The sequence below is a fragment of the Pseudophryne corroboree genome, chromosome 2, assembly GCF_028390025.1.
Source record: "Pseudophryne corroboree isolate aPseCor3 chromosome 2, aPseCor3.hap2, whole genome shotgun sequence".
Lineage (NCBI taxonomy): Eukaryota > Metazoa > Chordata > Amphibia > Anura > Myobatrachidae > Pseudophryne > Pseudophryne corroboree.
The window spans coordinates 887,966,912-887,988,103 of NC_086445.1; the positions used below are offsets into that span (position 1 = coordinate 887,966,912).

The window sequence follows — 21,192 nt, forward strand, 5'->3', positions numbered from 1 at the left end:
AATTGTTATTCGGGATGCCACTTATCTGGACACCCAACACACTCCCCTTAAACACCATAGCAGTACTATATAATGCTTGCTGTAACATCACTGTACTGTTCACCTATGTAACCCAAACTCCCTTTAAATATCATACCCAAATAGACTTGAACATGCATCACAGACCTATCATAAATAACACTAGGAACTTAGAACATCCTCTATATAGACATTTAATACAATTACTATTTTCTTCCCCTATTTCAGTATAATACTTATATTCATATATATTCCAATCCGTATATAACTTCTATCTAATTTTTCTTCTTCACTCATAAAAACCATGTGTATGCATACATAACATATATATCCCTATCCGTGTATAACTACAACCTAATTATGCTTCTTCTCTCATAAAAACCATGTATATGCATATATAACAAACATAGTTTTCTTATAAGTCCCTCTGTGAAACAACAGCGACTTTACAAAAAAGCATTTCTCTATCGTCCTAGTGGATGCTGGGGTTCCTGAAAGGACCATGGGGAATAGCGGCTCCGCAGGAGACAGGGCACAAAAAGTAAAGCTTTAGGATCAGGTGGTGTGCACTGGCTCCTCCCCCCATGACCCCCCTCCAAGCCAGTTAGATTTTGTGCCCGGCCGAGAAGGGTGCAATCTAGGTGGCTCTCCTAAAGAGCTGCTTAGGAAAGTTTAGCTTAGGTTTTTTATTTTACAGTGAGTCCTGCTGGCAACAGGATCACTGCAACGAGGGACTTAGGGGAGAAGAAGTGAACTCACCTGCGTGCAGGATGGATTGGCTTCTTGGCTACTGGACATCAGCTCCAGAGGGACGATCACAGGTACAGCCTGGATGGTCACCGGAGCCTTGCCGCCGGCCCCCTTGCAGATGCTGAAGTAAGAAGAGGTCCAGAATCGGCGGCAGAAGACTCCTCAGTCTTCTAAAGGTAGCGCACAGCACTGCAGCTGTGCGCCATTTTCCTCTCAGCACACTTCACACGGCAGTCACTGAGGGTGCAGGGCGCTGGGAGGGGGGCGCCCTGGGAGGCAAATGAATACCTATTTTGGCTAAAAATACCTCACATATAGCCTCCGGAGGCTATATGGAGATATTTAACCCCTGCCAGAATCCGTTAAGAGCGGGAGACGAGGCCGCCGAAAAAGGGGCGGGGCCTATCTCCTCAGCACACAGCGCCATTTTCCCTCACAGAAAGGCTGGAGGGAAGGCTCCCAGGCTCTCCCCTGCACTGCACTACAGAAACAGGGTTAAAACAGAGAGGGGGGGCACTAATTTGGCGATATGCTTATATATATATTAAGATGCTATAAGGGAAAACACTTATATAAGGTTGTCCCTATATAATTATAGCGTTTTTGGTGTGTGCTGGCAAACTCTCCCTCTGTCTCTCCAAAGGGCTAGTGGGTCCTGTCCTCTATCAGAGCATTCCCTGTGTGTGTGCTGTGTGTCGGTACGTGTGTGTCGACAGGTAGGAGGACGATGTTGGTGAGGAGGCGGAGCAATTGCCTGTAATGGTGATGTCACTCTCTAGGGAGTCGACACCGGAATGGATGGCTTATTTAGGAAATTACGTGATAATGTCAACACGCTGCAAGGTCGGTTGACGACATGAGACGGCCGACAAACAATTAGTACGGTCCAGACGTCTCAAAAACACCGTCAAGGGTTTTAAAACGCCCGTTTACTTTAGTCGGTCGACACAGACACAGACAGGGACACTGAATCCAGTGTCGACGGTGAATAAACAAACGTATTCCTTATTAGGGCCACACGTTAAAGGCAATGAAGGAGGTGTTACGTATTTCTGATACTACAAGTACCACAAAAGAGGGTATTATGTGGGATGTGAAAAAACTACCATAGTTTTTCCTGAATCAGATAAATTAAATAAAGTGTGTGATGATGCGTGGGTTCCCCCCGATAGAAAATTATGGGCGGTATACCCTTTCCCGCCAGAAGTTAGGGCGCGTTGGGAAACACCCCTTAAGGTGGATAAGGCGCTCACACGCTTATCAAACCAAGTGGCGGTACCGTCTATAGATAGGGCCGTCCTCAAGGACCAGCTGACAAGGCTGGAAAATATAATAAAAAGTATATACACACATACTGGTGTTATACTGCGGCCAGCGATCGCCTCAGCCTGGATGTGCAGAGCTAGGGTGGCTTGGTCGGATTCCCTGACTAAAAATATTGATACCCTTGACAGGGACAGTATTTTATTGACTATAGAGCATTTCTATATATGCGAGATGCACAGAGGGATATTTGCACTCTGGCATCATGAATAAACGCGATGTCCATAACTGCCAGAAGATGTTATGGACACGACAGTGGTCAGGTGATGCAGATTCCAAACGGCACAGTATGGCCGTATAAAGGAAGAGGACTTGTTTGGGGTCGGTCCATCGGACCTGGTGGTCACGGCAACTGCTGGAAAATCCACCGTTTTTTACCCTAAGTCACATCTCTGCAGAAAAAGACACCGTCTTTTCAGCCTCAGTCCTCTCGTCCCTATAAGATCATATCTGCCCAGGGATAGAGGAAAGGGAAGAAGACTGCAACAGGCAGCCTATTCCCAGGAACAGAAGCGTTCCACCGCGTCTGACAAGTTCTCAGCATGGCGCTGAGACCGTACAGGACCCCTGGATCCTACAAGTAGTATCCCGGGGGTACAGATGGGAATGTCGAGACGTTTCCCCTTCGCAGGCTCCTGAAGTCTGCTTTACCAAGTCTCCCTCCGACAAGGAGGTAGTATGGGAAAAAATTCACAAGCTGTGTTCCCAGCAGGTGACAATTAAATTACCCCTCCTACTACAGAAAAGGGGTATTATTCCACACTATATTGTGGTACTGAAGCCAGAAGGCTAGGTGAGACTTATTCTAAAAAATTTTTTTTGAACACTTACAAAGGTTCAAATTAAGATGAAGTCACTCAGAGCAGTGATAACGAACCAGGAAGAAGGGGACTATATAGTGTCCCGGGACATCAGGGATGCTTACCTCTATGTCCCAAATTTGCCCTTCTCACTAAGGGTACCTCAGGTTCGTGGTGCAGAACTGTCACTATCAGTTTCAGACGCTGCCGTTTGGATTGTCCACGGCACCCCGGGGTCTTTACCAAGGTAATGGCCGAATTGATGATTCTTCTTCGAAGAAAAGGCGTCTTAATTATCCCTTACTTGGACGATCTCCTGATAGGGGCATAGTCCAGGGAACAGTTGGAGGTCGGAGTAGCACTATCTCGGATACTGCTACAATCAGCACGGGTGGATTCTAAATATTCCAAAATCGCAGCTGATCCCGACGACACGTCTGCTGTGCCTAGGGATGATTCTGGACACAGTCCAGAAAAAGGTGTTTCTCCCGGAAGAGAAAGCCAGGGAGTTATCCGAGCAAGTCAGGAACCTCCTAAAAACAGTGCATCATTGCACAAGGGTCCTGGTAAAAATGGTGGCTTCCTACGAAGCAATTCCATTCGGCAGATTTCACGTAAGAACTTTTCAGTGGGATCTGCTGGACAAATGGTCCGGATCGCATCTTCAGATGCATCAGCGGATAACCCAATATCCAAGGACAAGGGTGTCTCTCCTGTGGTGGTTATAGAGTGCTCATCTTCTAGAGGGCCGCAGATTCGGCATTCAGGATTGGATGCTGGTAACCACGGAGCCCAGCCTGAGAGGCTGGGGAGCAGTCACACAAGGGAAAAATTTCCAGGGAGTGTGATCAAGTATGGAGACTTTTCTCCACATAAATATACTGGAGCTAAGGGTAAATTTATAATGCTCTAAGCTTAGCAAGACCTCTGCTTCAAGGTCAGCCGGTATTGATCCAGTGGGAAAAACATCACGGCAGTCGCCCACGTAAACAGACAGGGCGACACAAGAAGCAGGAGGGCAATGGCAGAAACTGCAAGGACTTTTCGCTGGGCGGAAAATCATGTGATAACTATCACTGACCTGGTTTGGGAGTGTTGTGGACTCGGGGCTTCTTCCGATGACCGGGAAGAGGAACCGCCACTGGGTCGTAGTAGAGATGGCCGGATGTAGGTCTTCCTCATGCAGAACTAAGACGGCAGGCGGGAGGCCCAGAGGAATTCTTGTAGGTCTCCTGTAAGACAAGACTTGTAGAAATAATGAAGGCTGGGGTACTGAGATATTGGAGACACTGTGGTATTGAAGGCACTGAGGTACTGGGAGTACAGGGAGTGCTGGGAGACCCTTGGAGGCACGGAGGTGTTTGGAGGCACGGAGGTGCTTGGAGGCACGGAGGTGTTTGGAGACACCGAGGTGTTTGGAGGGACGAGGTGCTTGGAGGCACGAGGTGCTTGGAGACACGGAGGTAACTGGAGGCACGGAGGTGCTTTGAGGCGCGGAGGTGCTTGGAGGCACGGGGTGCTTGGAGGCACGAGGTGCTTGGAGGCACGGAGGTGCTTGGAGGCACGGAGGTAACTGGAGGCACGGAGGTAACTGGAGGCACGGAGGTAACTGGAGGCACGGAGGTGCTTGAGGCGCGGAGGTGCTTGGAGGCACGGAGGTGCTTGGAGGCACGGAGGTGCTTGGAGGCACGAGGTGCTTGGAGGCACGGAGGTAACTGGAGGCACGGAGGTGCTTGTAGGCACAGGATGCTTGGAAGCACAGGTTGCTTGTAGGCACAGGATGCTTGGAAGCACAGGTTGCTTGTAGGCACAGGATGCTTGGAAGCACAGGATGCTTGCAGGGACAGGATGCTTGGAAGCACAGGATGCTTGCAGGGACAGGATGCTTGGAAGCACAGGATGCTTGCAGGGACAGGATGCTTGGAAGCACAGGATGCTTGCAGGGACAGGATGCTTGGAAGCACAGGATGCTTGCAGGGACAGGATGCTTGGAAGCACAGGATGCTTGCAGGGACGAGGGAGCTCTGGATCATAGCTTCCACAGGAGAAACGAAGATACTCAGGCATCGGATCTCTGCCTGGTATCTGATTTTAAATTCCCCGCCCTAGCCTGATTGGCGGAGCAGGCAGGTGACGTCAGACCTGCTCCGCCTCCTTGCCCTTGCTTGTGATGGCGGCGCCCTTGCTTCCGGGAAGCCGCCGGAGAGCAGCGCCGACCCGCCGCTGAAGCCGGAGACTGACAGGGGAAGAGAGGCGCCGGGCAGACCAGGCCACCCGCAGGGACAAGCGCGGTCGCCGCTGCCCGAGGTTCGTGACAATAACACTGTCAGCAGTTTTTCATCCCGGGAATGGAAACTGGGAAGCAGACTTCCTCAGCACGACCTCCACCCGGGAGAGTGGAAACTTCATTGAGAAGTTTTTTCCACATGATTGTAAACCGTTGGGAAATACCAAAGGTGGACATGATGGCGTCCCGTCTGAACAAAAAACGGGACAGGTATTGCGCCAGGTCAAGGGACCCTCAGGCAATAGATGTGGACGTTCTGGTAACACCGTGGGTGTACCAGTCGGTGTATGTGTTCCCTCCTCTGCTTCTCATACCTAAGGCGCTGAGAATTATAAGACGTAGAGGAGTAAGAACTATACTCATGGCTCCGGATTGGCCAAGAAGGACTTGGTACCCGGAACTTCAAGAGATGCTTACAGAGGTCTTATGGCCTCTGCCGCTAAGAAGGGACTTGCTTCAGCAAGTACCATGTCTGTTCCAAGACTTACCGCAGCTGCGTTTGTCGGCATGGCGATGGAAAGCCGGATCCTAAGGGAAAAAAGGCATTCCGGAAGAGGTCATTCCTACCCTGGTCAAAGCCAGAAAGGAGGTGACCGCACAACATTATCACCACGTGTGGCGAAAATTTGTTGCGTGGTGTGAGGCCTGGAAGGCCCCACAAAGAAATTTCAACTCGGTCGTTTCCTGCATTTCCTGCAAACAGGAGTGTCTATGGGCCTCAAATTGGGGTCCATTAAGGTTCAAATTCGGCCCTGTAAATTTTCTTCCAGAAAGAATTGGCTTCAGTTCCTGAAGTCCAGAAGTTTGTCAAGGGAGTATTGCATATACAAACCCCTTTTTTGTGCCTCCAGTGGCACTGTGGGATCTCAACGTAGTTCTGGGATTTCTCAAATCACATTGGTTTAAAACCAGTCAAATATGTGGATTTGCAGCATCTCACATAAAAAGTGACCATGCTCTTGGCCCTGGCCTGGACCAGGCGGGTGTCAAATTGGTGGTTTTTTCTCAAAAAAGCCCATATCTGTTTGTCCATTCGGACAGGGCAGAGCTGCGGACTCGTCCCCAGTTCTCTCCCTAAGGTGGTGTCAGTGTTTCACCTGAACCAGCTTATTGTGGTGCCTTGCACCTACTAGGGACTTGGAGGACTCCAAGTTGCTAGAAGTTGTCAGGGCCCTGAAAATATATTCCAGGACAGCTGGAGTCAGAAAATCTGACTCGCTGTTTATACTGTATGCACCCAACAAGTTGGGTGCGCCTGCTTCTAAGCAGTCGATTGCTCGTTGGATTTGTAACACAATTCAACTTGCACATTCTGAGGCAGGCCTGCCACAGTCTAAATCGGTTAAGGCCCATTCCACAAGGAAGGTGGGCTCATCTTGGGCGGCTGCCCGAGAGGTCTCGGCATTACAACTCTGCCGAGCAGCTACGTGGTCAGGGGAGAACACGTTTGTAAAATTCTACAAATTTGATATCCTGGCAAAAGAGGACCTGGAGTTCTCTCATTCGGTGCTGCAGAGTCATCCGCACTCTCCCGCCCGTTTGGGAGCTTTGGTATAATCCCCATGGTCCTTTCAGGAACCCCAGCATCCACTAGGACGATAGAGAAAATAAGAATTTACTTACCGATAATTCTATTTCTCGGAGTCCGTAGTGGATGCTGGGCGCCCATCCCAAGTGCGGATTATCTGCAATACTTGTACATAGTTACAAAAATCGGGTTATTATTGTTGTGAGCCATCTTTTCAGAGGCTCCGCTGTTATCATACTGTTAACTGGGTTTAGATCACAAGTTGTACGGTGTGATTGGTGTGGCTGGTATGAGTCTTACCCGGGATTCAAAATTCCTCCCTTATTGTGTACGCTCGTCCGGGCACAGTACCTAACTGGCTTGGAGGGGGGTCATGGGGGGAGGAGCCAGTGCACACCACCTGATCCTAAAGCTTTACTTTTTGTGCCCTGTCTCCTGCGGAGCCGCTATTCCCCATGGTCCTTTCAGGAACCCCAGCATCCACTACGGACTCCGAGAAATAGAATTATCGGTAAGTAAATTCTTATTTTTAGACACTATGTTGCAGATGAATCGAATGTATCAGAAACTTACAATGTGTATTTTGTTACTATTTACTATCAGAAACTTGCAATGCGTATTCTGATACTATCTATGACAAGCTGAAGACGAAAACACGCTTGCCATATTATTAAACAAACCAAAGACAGGATAAGAAGAGAAACGGTTTTCACAATAGACGTGCTAATTGCACTGATTGAAAGGAAACTCTTTTGAACCAATCACAGCAGACTCAACCCTATCTAAATGAGCTTGAGGCACACACCAGCACACTGTCCCTGACGAAGCACGGCACCATTGGCCGAGTGAAACGCGTTGGACCACGCCCCCTCTTCTCACCCGAAACCCGGAGATCCCGACTTCCTGGAAGACGTCAACGAGGTAACATCAAAGGAACCGGAGTTGCAGGCGCCTGTAACAAACCGCGGATACGGAGGAAGGAAAAAAGAAAAAGGACACCTGCAGCAGCATAGGACACCCACGGACTCCCCAGCCCTGAAAAGGGCGAAGACACGTAAGCAACCCGTGACACACTTTCACCTGAAAACCATTGCCATTACAAACTGCCTTTTTCGGAGCAACAGGAACTTACTATAAACCGGACCTTTTTGTGGACACAGACAGCTCTGCCGTGACCCACACTATAATAACCCTATAACACTCTAAAGTAGAAGAGACCGGTCTCTATGATCAAAAGCAAAGTGTAAATGATCACGTATCGATTAACATTAGATTTAAAGTCTGGTTATATATAATTTTATTTTTATTCTATATATATTTTTTTATTCTATTCCATAATTTTTATTTATATTTTCTTATATTTATTTTTAATTGATGTGCTGCATATGTTTATTATGTAATAGAACCACACTGAACATATTTGCCTTCTTTTTCTAATTTTATTAAGGAATATTGTCAAAAACTCTTTAAATACATTTTTCACCTAATAAACAATTTTTATCTGGACACATTCCATTGCCTCCATATATATTCATCACACCCATATACACCCCATTGCCTCTGTATATATTTTTGTCACACCTATATATATTACACACACCCATTATCACACCCATAGACACCCTATTGCCTTTATATATTTCCATCACACCCATATATATTGTACACACCCACTGTATTATCTGCCGAAAATTGTGTTCCATTACGAACAAATCACTATCCCTAAGTTCAAAACCTGTAGCGCCAAAGGTTGGTCCCCCTCCCCGCAGACTCTGTAAAACCAGGAAACAAACGAAAAGAGTTTCCTAATCCAACCTGGGCCGCTCGGCTATACAAAACACACAAGTAAACATTTTTAGGGAGCGCAGAGCACATCCCCAACTACACATGCACATTTGTGGCTTGCTGGAGGTCATTTTGCAGGGCACTGGCAGTGCTCCTCCTGTTCCTCCTTGCACAAAGGCGGAGGTAGCTGTCCTGCTGCTGGGTTGTTGCCCTCCTACGGCCTCCTCCACATCTCCTGATGTACTGGCCTGTCTCCTGGTAGCGCCTCCATGCTCTGGACACTACGCTGACAGACACAGCAAACCTTCTTGCCACAGCTCGCATTGATGTGCCATCCTAGATGAGCTGTACTACCTGAGCCACTTGTGTGGGTTGTAGGGAGGTCATACAGGCACGTGGAGGCCACATACACTACTGAGCCTCATTTTGACTTGTTTTAAGGACATTACATCAAAGTTGGATCAGCCTGTAGTGTGTTTTTCCACTTTAATTTTGAGGGTGACTCCAAATACAGACCTCCATGGGTTAATAAATTTGATTTCCATTGATAATTTTTGTGTGATTGTGTTGTCAGCACATTCAACTATGTAAAGAACAAAGTATTTAATAAGAATATTTCATTCATTCAGATCTAGGATGTGTTATTTTAGTGTTCCCTTTATTTTTTTTAAAAGGTGTATATATTAATATAGATATATTGAACCTGATTCAGAGGTGTACTTAATTACAGTTGCATCTTTTGTCGCAGCACAATTTCGACTTTATTGAACGCCACCTATGGATGTGCAGAAAGTTCATTGGAACATGGCTGCCGATGCCAGCACGACTGTGTCTTTGGATGCAGTTGCTGGCTGAGACATGACTGCATCTGACTAGCCACCCCACTGTTACCTACCAGGAACAGCACCAGAATTGCCTGTCTCTGAGTACAAATTAATTCTGCGCCTGCTGGTGCTAATAATTGGGATGCGCAGTGCGACACAGATGCACGTGCATATGTAACACATCGACAGCTTGCATCCAACATCGAGGCTGTACCATACTTGCCGATTTTAAATATCTCCTCTCCGGGAGAAGTCTGGAGATGAGACACTGCAGGAGACTTCGGGGGGCGGAGCCGGGCTATGACCTAATTAAGCTAAAATGGCGCGATTTGCGTCATTGTAACCCCTTCCCCACCTGCCTGCTCTTCCGGGGTGCGGGGGGCTACCCCAAAATATGGGAGCCTCCCGCAGCTTCCGAGAGAGTAGGCAAGTATGGGCTGTACCCACCTCTAGATCATGCCACATGTGTTTCTATGGGAATGTTGCCCAACAGTTCAGGTACTGAAGGGGAAAACCTACTTGTCGCCATATGGAGATGGCAATAAGTTTGATTACAAACAAGAGATAAATATATCTTCGTCCAGTTTATATTAATATGGTCAGGAGATAACCCCCATTAGATTCTGTGGGGGAAGTCGTGCGTTTAGGAAATAGTGAAAAGTATGTGATATCAGTGATTTCTCCATACTTTTAACTGCACTTCAATATGGAGAAGACATAAATATCACATATTCCTAATTATTTTAGGTAATTATGGGGTAAATGTTATGTACACCGATACCGCTTCTCCCTTATGTATTACTGCGGCGGTGCGGGCACAGTAACTGGAGCGCATAGCTCTCCTGTCTATATCGGCACTGCTATCTAAAAGATAGCAGTTCAATATGAGGGGGCAATGTATGAACGGTCAGCAGCGCTGACAGCTGCCGATCTTGACAGCTGCAGGTGGCGGTGCCCTATCTCCACGGCAGGGACAGAGGTGTCCCTGGCTGTGGCGGGCGCCAGCTCTGGACTGCGCAGGAGATCGCGTGTGAGTAGCAAGATCCCACACGTGCGCGGTGGAGCCGGTCAGGGAGACACAGGGCGTCAGCACTGAGCTGATGCGCTGTGTGCTCAGGGTGGCATCGCCGGAGGGGGAAGTTATCACTCCCCTGCTTTGACAGACAAGATGTCCCTTCCTGCTTTGCCTCGGTAATGAGTTAACTGATGAGGTAATGAAATCGTCTAATTTGCCTTCGACGGGTGGTCTTCAGTTTGCCGGCTGTTGGGATCCCGGCGCACAGTATACCGGCGCTGGAATTCCGACACCCATTATACTGACACCTTTTCTCCCTCTTGGGGGTCCACGCCCCCTCTGGACGGAGAATAGATAGTGTCGCGCCACCGTGCCCGCAAGGAGCTCATTTGCGCTCGCCCATTTGTCGGTATGCCGGCACCGGTATACTGGCCACCGGGAGCCCGGCCGCCGTCATACCATACTACAACCGCCTTAGACTGCTCTCATATAGCAGGATATAATCAGTACAGAGACTGTTTTTAGTTTCAAGCTGCTTATATCCAAATAAACAACAAACTACAGAATTATGGTTAATAAAGAACATATGTTGCTTACATAATTGTTCTATTCCATTGGGCTGTCCTTTTCACGCCACAAAACTTTACTGCCACTGCTCTTTTGTTCCTATTCATTTGTCTAGTTTACAGGCTTACGTCTACAGTCAGCAGTCTGGAAGAAGATGCATTACTGTGCTATTCCTGTCATCTCTGCAGAAAAAAGCTGTTTATTGGAGTCTCTAAAGGACACTGACAAACAATTGTTACTTATATGGCTGATATGTGCCAGGCTCTCAGAGTGGTCACTGACAGAACACTGACCAGTATCACTGAGCCTCTCATTCAGTATGCTAAAACATGCTCAGAGTCTGCTTACTGTAATGTGTGTGATATCATTTCTTATTGGTGCTTTTATTGAATAGTTTTTTTTCTTTCAACAGCCTTAACCCATACAGCTATGATGAGAACTGCCTGAGCATTAGTGAAGACCACATACCACTGGCCGCATTGCCGCTGCTGGCTATCTCCTCTCCTCAGTACCAAGATGCAGTTGCCATGGTGATCAGCAGAGCAAACCAAGTTTACAATGAATTCCTGAAGTCACCAGATGGGGCTGGCTTTAATGGACAGGTATTATTTCACAGCAATTTATTTGGATAACCTTTTATTATACAGCAGTTTATTCAACTGTGTGTCAAAGAAACAAAATATAAAGAATTTCTGAAGGTATTTGTGCTTATAAAAATTATTCAGAGTCTACATTTACCAGAGTTTCCATTATATTTAAATACAATATTCCCCCTAAAGTATTTTTTTTCCACCCACCTAATACTATTGAAGTTACAGATTCAAAAAGCTAAGTATAAATTATTGGCTGATTATCTTAGACAGTGACAGTTATATTATCAGAATATTAGTAGCGAGATGACGCAGCATCTATAGGATGCGCCACTTTTTGAAACGGGTTGGCCAGGTCCCAAAACACTTGTCTACAGTATATCCCCAATCCCGCTGTACTAGGAACCAAAATCTCAGATGGTGGCACTACATATGGCTTTTCTACAAGAGCATATTTTTACATGAGTGTGTTTTACCAGGGACTTTAATAGCTGTCCTGGGCACCGGTGCTGGGAGAGCATTTACAGGTGGGGGTGCGTGGCTATGCCCCATCAAGGGCCAAATTAAGAATCTGTTTGGCAATGTCATGGTTACTTTTCAACCCGTCTCCTCTTCTCTTTGCACCCCTGTGTTGTACCTGTGGTTCTTCTTATTTTTAATGCATTAAAATGGGCTATAATGCTTGTAAAATTAGATTCTGGGTAGCAGCGATGGTAAACTTAAAACCAGGGCCAGATTAACAATGGGATGGATGGAGCTACAGCTCCAGGCCTCCACATAAAAATAGGCCCATCACCATGGCAGTTTGATCACTAGCCAACAGCTGGCTACACGGTCGACTAAGAATCAATACTATTTAGATTGCATTTCTATTGTTTTTACAAAATTATTATTTTTATATTTTTACATATTTAGTGAGACATTGGAGCTGATAGTGTAGGGAATGTACACGCCCACATGGATCTCACCACACCCACACAGCAATGATCACACCTCCCCAGTTTCTCTCAATAGGCCCTTGAATATTTTCAGCTCCAGGCCGATGTGGCCCTTAATCCAGCCCTGCTTAAAACTACTGTAGTTTAGGCTGTTACTAGCAATTATTGGTGCCAAGAGAAGTACTGTAGAAAAGGTCAATGACACTGTATAGAAGTGGTTCCATGATTCGGAAGCATTTTGGATTTCTTTTAAACCTAGTTCATTTATAGCAAACAAATGTAAATGTGTTCAGTTTTTTTAATGACATCAGTGTATCTTTACTATCCAGGTGACATATAAAGTGCATGCATGCTATTACACTTCATATCTGTATGTACAGTATGTTCTACTTGCATGCCATTTAGTTCATCTGCAAAATTTTGAGCGTAAACCTTTTCAGCTGTTGTCAGTTCATATGTTTATGAATCCAGTCCACTCTGCCGGATCATTGGATAAATCCCAGCTCTGATAAAACGGATTCAAGCTGCTCATCTCTAATTAGGTTTACCATCTGTATATCTGGGGAAATAGAATAAACATCACTGGCATTGCACTTTTATGCCTATTTTGCAAAGAATATTAATACATTTACAGATAATTAAAAAAAGAGGCAAATTGCCACAAACATGTATAAGATAATGATGCACTTGGGTAATTTTTCTATGCCTCCAACTATATAAACATATTTATGCAATCAGTAATGCATTTTATGTACCGAAGACGGAGATAACTTTCAGTCAAATTGATCCACTTACGAACAACATAGGAAAAAGCTAAGCAAATTTTATACACACACACACACACACACACACACACACACACACACACACACACACACACACACACACACACACACACACACACACACACACACACACACACACACACACACACACACACACACACGGGATAGGGGTACCAGCGACCGACAGTTTCTGTTCAAATATATATTTTATGAAGATAGGCAGGATACGTAAAGGTGGGATAAAAAATAGTACATTTATTTTGCATTAAGTTAAAAAATAAAATAAACATGGAGGGTAAAAGTACTCACAAATACTAGGTGAGAATCAGCTAGAACCATAAACATATAAAAAAATATATAAATATGAATAAAAAATCTGAGACATAATGCTGCTTATCTTAATGTGGAGAGTCATATGGGGCACATCTGACTCTCCACATTAAGATAAGCAGCATTTTGTCTCAGATTTTTTATTCATATTTATATATCTTTTATATGTTTATGGTTTTAGCTGATTCTTACCTAGTATTTGTGAGTACTTTTACCCTCCATGTTTAGTTTATTTTTTAACTTTATGTAAATAAATGTACTATTTTTTATCCCACCTTTACGTATCCTGCCTATCTTCATAAAATATATATTTGAACAGACACTGTCGGTCGCTGGTACCCCTATCCCCCCCCCCCCCCCCCTCCCATTTAAGTTATTAAAAGCATCTGACCCATGCTGAAAACGTAGGGGTTAGCTGACACCCTATATGAACAAGGGAGTGTCTGTATAGTAACAATTTTACATATTTAATTATTTCCATCCACACCCACCTGTGGCGCCATACTCTCATTGCTTTATATATATATATATATATATATATAATCATTGAAAAAAGACTGCGGCACTCAGAGACTTTCAGTAACGGTGATTGTATTCAAAAGATCATGACCTTACTGAGGGCACCGGAGCGTACTGTTATTCAGAGGAGTGCCGGGCTGTGCTTCCAGTGTATGTGTATATATATATATATATATATATATCTCAACATACAATACCCAAAGTACGCTGAGAATGCAGGGAGCATCGCACTGACCACCATTGACCACAGGGACCATCTCAGTGATCTTGATTTAATAGAAGGAACATCTAAGTGACCGCCATTTAATACAGGGAGCATCACAATGTCTGCCGTATAATACAGAGTGCACCACAGTGACCACCATATAATTTAGAGAGCAAGAAAATAACCGGCATATAATACTGAGAGCATTACACCCAGTGCCATATAATACAGAAAATGTTGCCGTGACCGGCAGATAATCAGAGAGGTTCGCATTGACCCCCATATAATACAGAGAGCCTCGCTGTGACTGCCATATAATACAGAGAGCATTACAACGAATGCCATTTAATGTTGAGAGCATTACAGTGCATGCTATACTATACAGACTTCATCACTATTACTGCCATATAATGCAGAATGAATCCTAGTGAATGCCATATGATGCAGGGCATCACAGTGCCCACCATATTGCTAGGTGCCGTGGTCCGCGGCGCCGCTCGGTCTGCTTCCGGGCGATGCTCACGGCCGCCGCACCTCCCTCGCTGCCCGCCCGGCGCCTAGAAACGCCAGGACGCCGTGCGTACTGTAGCCGCCGGGTCCCTGGCAACGCTAGGATGCCGGGCGTTCTCAGCCGCCGGGTCCATGGCAACGGGGACGCCATTGGCGGACCGCGTTCCCCGTTGCCAGATAAGACTGATTAGTTGTTCGTGCAGCAGGGCAGCTGCACGACAACTATTAATTAGTGTCTGGGGGCTGGTCTTGCTGGCCCTCCTGTCATTGGCCAGAAGGGCCTTTTTATGGGAGCCAGCACACTGCAGCCTCGCCGGTGATAGCTTCCTGTACGCTGTCCCTGCCTTGCAGAGTTTGCTCCTGGTCTGCTGTATCTGGTCGATCCTGCTCCCCGTGCTCCTGAGTCCTGGAGTTCTGAAGCCGGTCCTGGGAATCCTTCCAGTCCAAGTGAACCTGTTGCAGTCATCTGGGGGTTCTTGTTGATTGGGGTTCTCTCCCGGTTCCGTGAGTAGCGGCTTCTGCCGCGTGTTGCGGCCTAGGCCGTTTAATCCTAGCGTTTGTTTTGTACTGGTGTTTTTGCGGAGGTTTCCGCTTTTCACTGTCCTCCCCGGTACACGATGGTGCCGTGTGGGGTGTGGACAGTGGTATATTTCGTTGTTCTTTTCCTTTGGCGGCGTGCCGCACATATATTTAGTTTTAGGGTAGTTAGTAGCCCCTAGCCTTCTGTTTGCTTTAGTTAGAGGTCCTCTTGTTATTATCCTGTCTCGGTTCACGCCTTGTCTCACTCTAAGACCTGGGGGCATCGGAGTTGGGCAGACCTAATCCGCCCTTCAAACGCGGCTGCCGTGGGCCCAAGAAACCATAGTCACGCAGGCGTGAACTGACCACACGGGTGAAACAATGGAGGTAGGGTGCTAGGGGCTATTTCCATACCACACCTTATTTCAGCGTCACGTCCTGGTGCTCTGGACTCACTACGCAACATCTCTCCTGTTCTGAGCACCAGGAACATAACATTATCACCGGCCCAAAAAAGAATAAAGAGTTATTTGTATTTGGTGGGTCTTGAGATTCGGCCTCATGAATCCGGCAGTAATAGGACCGAATCCCAGCCAACTTTTGGCCAAGCAGATTCAGGAACTAACTCAGATGGTTCAGGATCTTACTCTTCGGGTGAGATCGCAGGAAGATCTTTTGCGAGCCTCCCCGAGTATGATTCCAGAACCAAAGATGCATCTTCCTGACCGTTTTTCGGGTAACTGAAAGGATTTTTTTAATTTTAAGGAAGCTTGTAAACTTTATTTTCGGTTAAGGCCCCGATCCTCTGGTACTGAGTCTCAACGGGTCGGGATTGTGATGTCTTTGCTTCAAGGCGACCCGCAAACCTGGGCTTTTGGGTTAAAAGCCGATGACGCAGCCTTGCTATCGGTAGATGCCTTTTTTAAGTCCTTAGGCCTTTTGTATGATGACCCTGATAGAGAAGCATCGGCTGAGAGCCACCTGCGTGCACTAAAGCAAGGGAAAAATCCAGCAGAAGCGTATTGTACCGAGTTTCGCCATTGGTCGAACGACTGTGGCTGGAATGACCCGGCCCTGCGCAGTCAGTTTCGCCTCGGTTTGTCTGAAGTTATTCAGTACCCCGCTCCAGAGACTTTAGACAAACTCATGGAGCTTGCTATTAAAATTGATCGTCGTCTCCGGGAGCGGAGGGCTGAAAGAGGAGCTAGTTTCAGGCCTAGTCCATGTGTGTATACTTTCCCTGAGGACGTCGAGGAGCCCATGCAAATGGGTCTCTCCGGCTGTCCCCAGAGGAAAGAACCAGAAGGCTAAATTCTGGTCTCTGCTTGTATTGTGGTGGCAAGGGACATGTCGCACGCAATTGCCCGAATAAGCAGGGAAACGCTCTGACCAAGTGAATTGTGATGGGGTTCACTTGGGTCTACAATTGATCTCCTCTAATGATTCCTTATTAGTTCCTGTAAAAATTTCCTTTGGTAGTTTCAGTTCGTTGGTGTCGGCCTTTGTCGACAGTGGAGCTGCGGGAAATTTCATGGATCTTGGTTGGACTCAGGCATTGGGCGTTCCACAGATACCTTTGGATAAACGTATCACCATGCACGGCTCGGATGGTGGTCCGCTTTCTAATGGGGTAATCACTCACCGCACACCTCCAGTACAGCTGACAGTGGGGGCCCTACATTCTGAGAAAATCGAGTTTTACCTTACCCATTGTCCGGCAGTCCCCGTAGTTTTGGGTCACCCCTGGCTTGCCTTTCATAATCCCACCATAGATTGGCGGTCTGGGGAGATTTCCCGATGGGGTCCCTTTTGTGTTAAGGAATGTATTTCCCGTCCAGTCCGGGTTGCGGCAGTCACCCCAGATCTTATTCCCTTGGAATATCAGGACTTTGCAGATGTTTTCTCCAAGGGTAATGCGGATATTCTGCCCCCTCATCGGTCCTATGACTGCGCCATTGACTTAGTTCCCGGTGCCTCTTTGCCTAAAGGGAGACTCTATGCCCTGTCTGGGCCGGAAACTACGGCAATGGATGAGTATGTACAGGAGAGTCTGAAGAAGGGCTTCATTAGGCCCTCAAGATCTCCATTGAGTGCAGGGTTCTTTTTTGTTGAGAAGAAAGATGGGTCGCTCAGACCATGTATTGATTATCGGGCTCTGAATAAGATCTCTGTTAAAAACACCTACCCCTTGCCACTGATTTCGGTACTATTTGATCAGCTCCGTACTGCCGTTATCTTCTCCAAAATTGATCTTAGAGGGTCTTGCAATCTCATCCGAATAAAATCTGGGGATGAGTGGAAGACGGCTTTCAGCACACAGTCGGGACATTATGAGTACCTGGTGATGCCGTTTGGGCTGTCTAATGCTCCTGCTGTATTTCAAGATCTTATTAACGACGTACTTCGCGACTTTCTAGGAAAGTTCGTAGTCGTTTATTTAGACGACATTTTGATTTACTCTGAGTCCTTTGAACAACATATTACCCATGTGCGACTGGTCCTTCAGAAGTTACGGGAAAATCATTTGTACGCCAAACTGGAGAAATGTGATTTCCACATCACAGAAGTGTCCTTCCTGTGGTATACTATTTCTCCAAAGGGGTTTTTCATGGAACCAAAAAAACTCCAGGCAATCCTAAATTGGGCACAACCCACGAACTTAAAAGCAATCCAGCGCTTTTTAGGGTTTGCAAATTATTATAGGCGTTTTATTCATACCTTCTCAGATTTGGTTGCTCCTATTGTGGCATTGACTAAAAAAAGGAGCGGACCCTTCCAATTGGTCGCCTAAAGCCAAGTCTGCCTTTCTGGCCTTGAAACAGGCCTTTGTCTCAGCTCCAGTACTCAGACACCCTAACCCGGATCTCCCCTTTATTGTCGAGGTAGATGCCTCAGAGGTTGGAGTGGGTGTTATCCTTTCTCAGGAAGACCCGGAGTCTCGGGAATTACACCCATGTGCCTTCATGTCCAGAAAATTCTCCTTCGCAGAATCCAACTATGATGTTGGTAATCGAGAATTGTTGGCAGTTAAATGGGCTTTCGAGGAGTGGAGGCACTGGTTTGAAGGAGCAAGGCATACCATTACTGTGTTCACTGACTACAAGAACCTGCAGTATATTGAGTCAGCTAAACGGCTTAATGCTCTACGGGCACGTTGGGCGCTGTTTTTTACTCATTTCAGGTTTGTCATCACCTTCAGGCCTGGTTCCAAGAATACGAAAGCTGATGCCCTGTCACGTTGTTTTCTTCCAGTTCACAATAACCACTTGGCTACTACCCCCATAGTCCTATCGTCTGTCATCCGGGCTGGCCTCACTCAGGATTTATTTACACAGCTAGTCCAGCTTCAGCAGCAGGCTCCCAGTGTCACTCCTGCAGATCATCTCTTCGTCCCTGAATTTCTGAGAGGCACTGTTCTAGCTGAGTTTCATGATAATAAGGTTTCTGGTCATCCGGGTATCTCTAAGACCTTGGAATTGATCTCTCGCTCAGTGTGGTGGCCTAATCTTTCTAAAGATGTGAGGGAATTTGTCCGTTCCTGTCAGCTTTGTGCTCAGTACAAGGTATCTTGATCATTGCCGGTCGGGCAACTCATGCCTCTGGCCATTCCTCTCAGGCCATGGTCACATATATCCATGGATTTCGTGGTGGACCTTCCGCTTTCAGCTGGGTTCCGAGTCATTTGGGTGGTAGTAGATCGTTTTAGTAAGATGGCCCACTTCATTGCTCTTCCCCGATTACCCTCCGCTCAAGAGTTGGCAGTTTTGTTTCTCCGCCATGTCTTCAGGCTCCATGGTTTACCCATGGATATTGTCTCTGATCGGGGACCACAATTCATTGCCCGTTCCTGGAAACGTTTTTGTGCCTCTTTAAATATGAAACTCTCTTTAACATCTGGGTACCATCCACAGTCTAACGGACAAACTGAATGTGTTAATCAGTCATTAAAACAGTATTTACGACTATACTCAGCCAAACTTCAGAATGATTGGTCTGAATTTCTTCCTTTGGCCGAGTTTGCCTATAATAACTCTTGTCATTCTTCCACCAAGGAGTCGCCATTCTTTTCGGTCCTGGGCTTTCATCCTAGAGCCAATTCTTTTTACCCTCATTTTCCAGTCTCTTCGTTGACCTTAACTTCCCATCTCAGAATGATTTGGAAAAAGGTGCACCTTGCCCTTAATAAGGCTGCCTTCCGAGGAAAGTTTTTTTCAGATAGGTTCCGACGCCCATGCACTTTTAAGGTGGGAGATAAAGTGTGGTTGTCAACCCGCAACATCAAGCTCCGACAACCCTCGGCTAGATTGGGACCCAAATTTATTGGACCGTTCCTTATCGTAAAGAAGGTCAATCCAGTTGCTTTTGGCTACGCTTGCCTAAATCACTCAAAATTGGCAATACTTTTCATTGTTCCCTTCTGAAGCAATATATTTCTTCCAGGAGATTAACTCGGAAAACTTCTCAGGGTAGACCTCCGGTGGATGTTCTGGGGCAACAAGAGTTTTTGGTGGAGAAGGTTTTAGATTCCAAAGTTTCTCGAGGCCGGCTGTATTTTTTAGTTCACTGGAAAGACTATGGCCCGGAGGAAAGGTCTTTGGGTCCTGGATAAGGATCTGCATGCCCCTAAACTTAAGAAATTATTCTTTCAGGAATTTCCTCAGAAACCCGGCTTTAGGGGTTCTTTAACCCCTCCTCAAGGGGGGGTACTGTTAGGTGCCGCGGTCCGCGGCGCCGCTCGGTCTGCTTCCGGGCGACGCTCATGGCCGCCGCACCTCCCTCGCTGCCCGCCCGGCGCCTAGCAACGCCAGGACGCCGTGCGTACTGTAGCCGCCGGGTCCCTGGCAACGCTAGGACGCCGGGCGTCCTCAGCCACCGGGTCCATGGCAACGGGGACGCCATTGGCGGACCACGTTCCCCGTTGCCAGATAAGACTGATTAGTTGTTCGTGCAGCAGGGCAGCTGCACGACAACTATTAATTAGTGTCTGGGGGCTGGTCTTGCTGGCCCTCCTGTCATTGGCCAGCCGGGCCTTTTTATGGGAGCCAGCACACTGCAGCCTCGCCGGTGATAGCTTCCTGTACGCTGTTCCTGCCTTGCAGAGTTTGCTCCTGGTCTGCTGTATCTGGTCGATCCTGCTCCCCGTGCTCCTGAGTCCTGGAGTTCTGAAGCCGGTCCTGGGAATCCTTCCAGTCCAAGTGAACCTGTTGCAGTCATCTGGGGGTTCTTGTTGATTGGGGTTCTCTCCCGGTTCCGTGAGTAGCGGCTTCTGCCGCGTGTTGCGGCCTAGGCCGTTTAATCCTAGCGTTTGTTTTGTACTGGTGTTTTTGCGGAGGTTTCCGCTTTTCACTGTCCTCCCCGGTACACGACGGTGCCGTGTGGGGTGTGGACAGTGGTATATTTTGTCGTTCTTTTCCTTTGGCGGCGTGCCGCACATATATTTAGTTTTAGGGTAGTTAGTAGACCCTAGCCTTCTGTTTGCTTTAGTTAGAGGTCCCCTTGTTATTATCCTGTCTCGGTTCATGCCTTGTCTCACTCTAAGACCTGGGGGCATCGGAGTTGGGCAGACCTAATCCGCCCTTCAAACGCGGCTGCCGTGGGCCCAAGAAACCATAGTCACGCAGGCGTGAACTGACCACACGGGTGAAACAATGGAGGTAGGGTGCTAGGGGCTATTTCCATACCACACCTTATTTCAGCGTCACGTCCTGGTGCTCTGGACTCACTACGCAACATCTCTCCTGTTCTGAGCACCAGGAACGTAACACATATAATACAGAGGGTTCGGTATGATTTACCGATGGCCGGGATGCCAGCAAAGACAACGGCATCCCGGCCGGCATGCGCAAAGAGTCCCCTTGCGGGCTCGCCACAGGTTTAATTCTCACTATATGGGTGTCGT

The 21,192-nt window shown here is 47.1% G+C and overlaps 1 protein-coding gene across 1 annotated transcript in view; it reads left to right on the forward strand.

The window, feature by feature from the left end:
• The window catches only part of PITPNM3 (PITPNM family member 3), a 1,226,694-nt gene that overhangs the window by 850,971 nt on the left and 354,531 nt on the right, over positions 1 to 21,192 (forward strand). Inside the window, exon 6 of the mRNA XM_063956002.1 lies at positions 11,310 to 11,499. Coding sequence (XP_063812072.1) covers positions 11,310 to 11,499 — 190 coding nt within the window. The remainder of the gene's footprint in view (positions 1 to 11,309; positions 11,500 to 21,192) is intronic.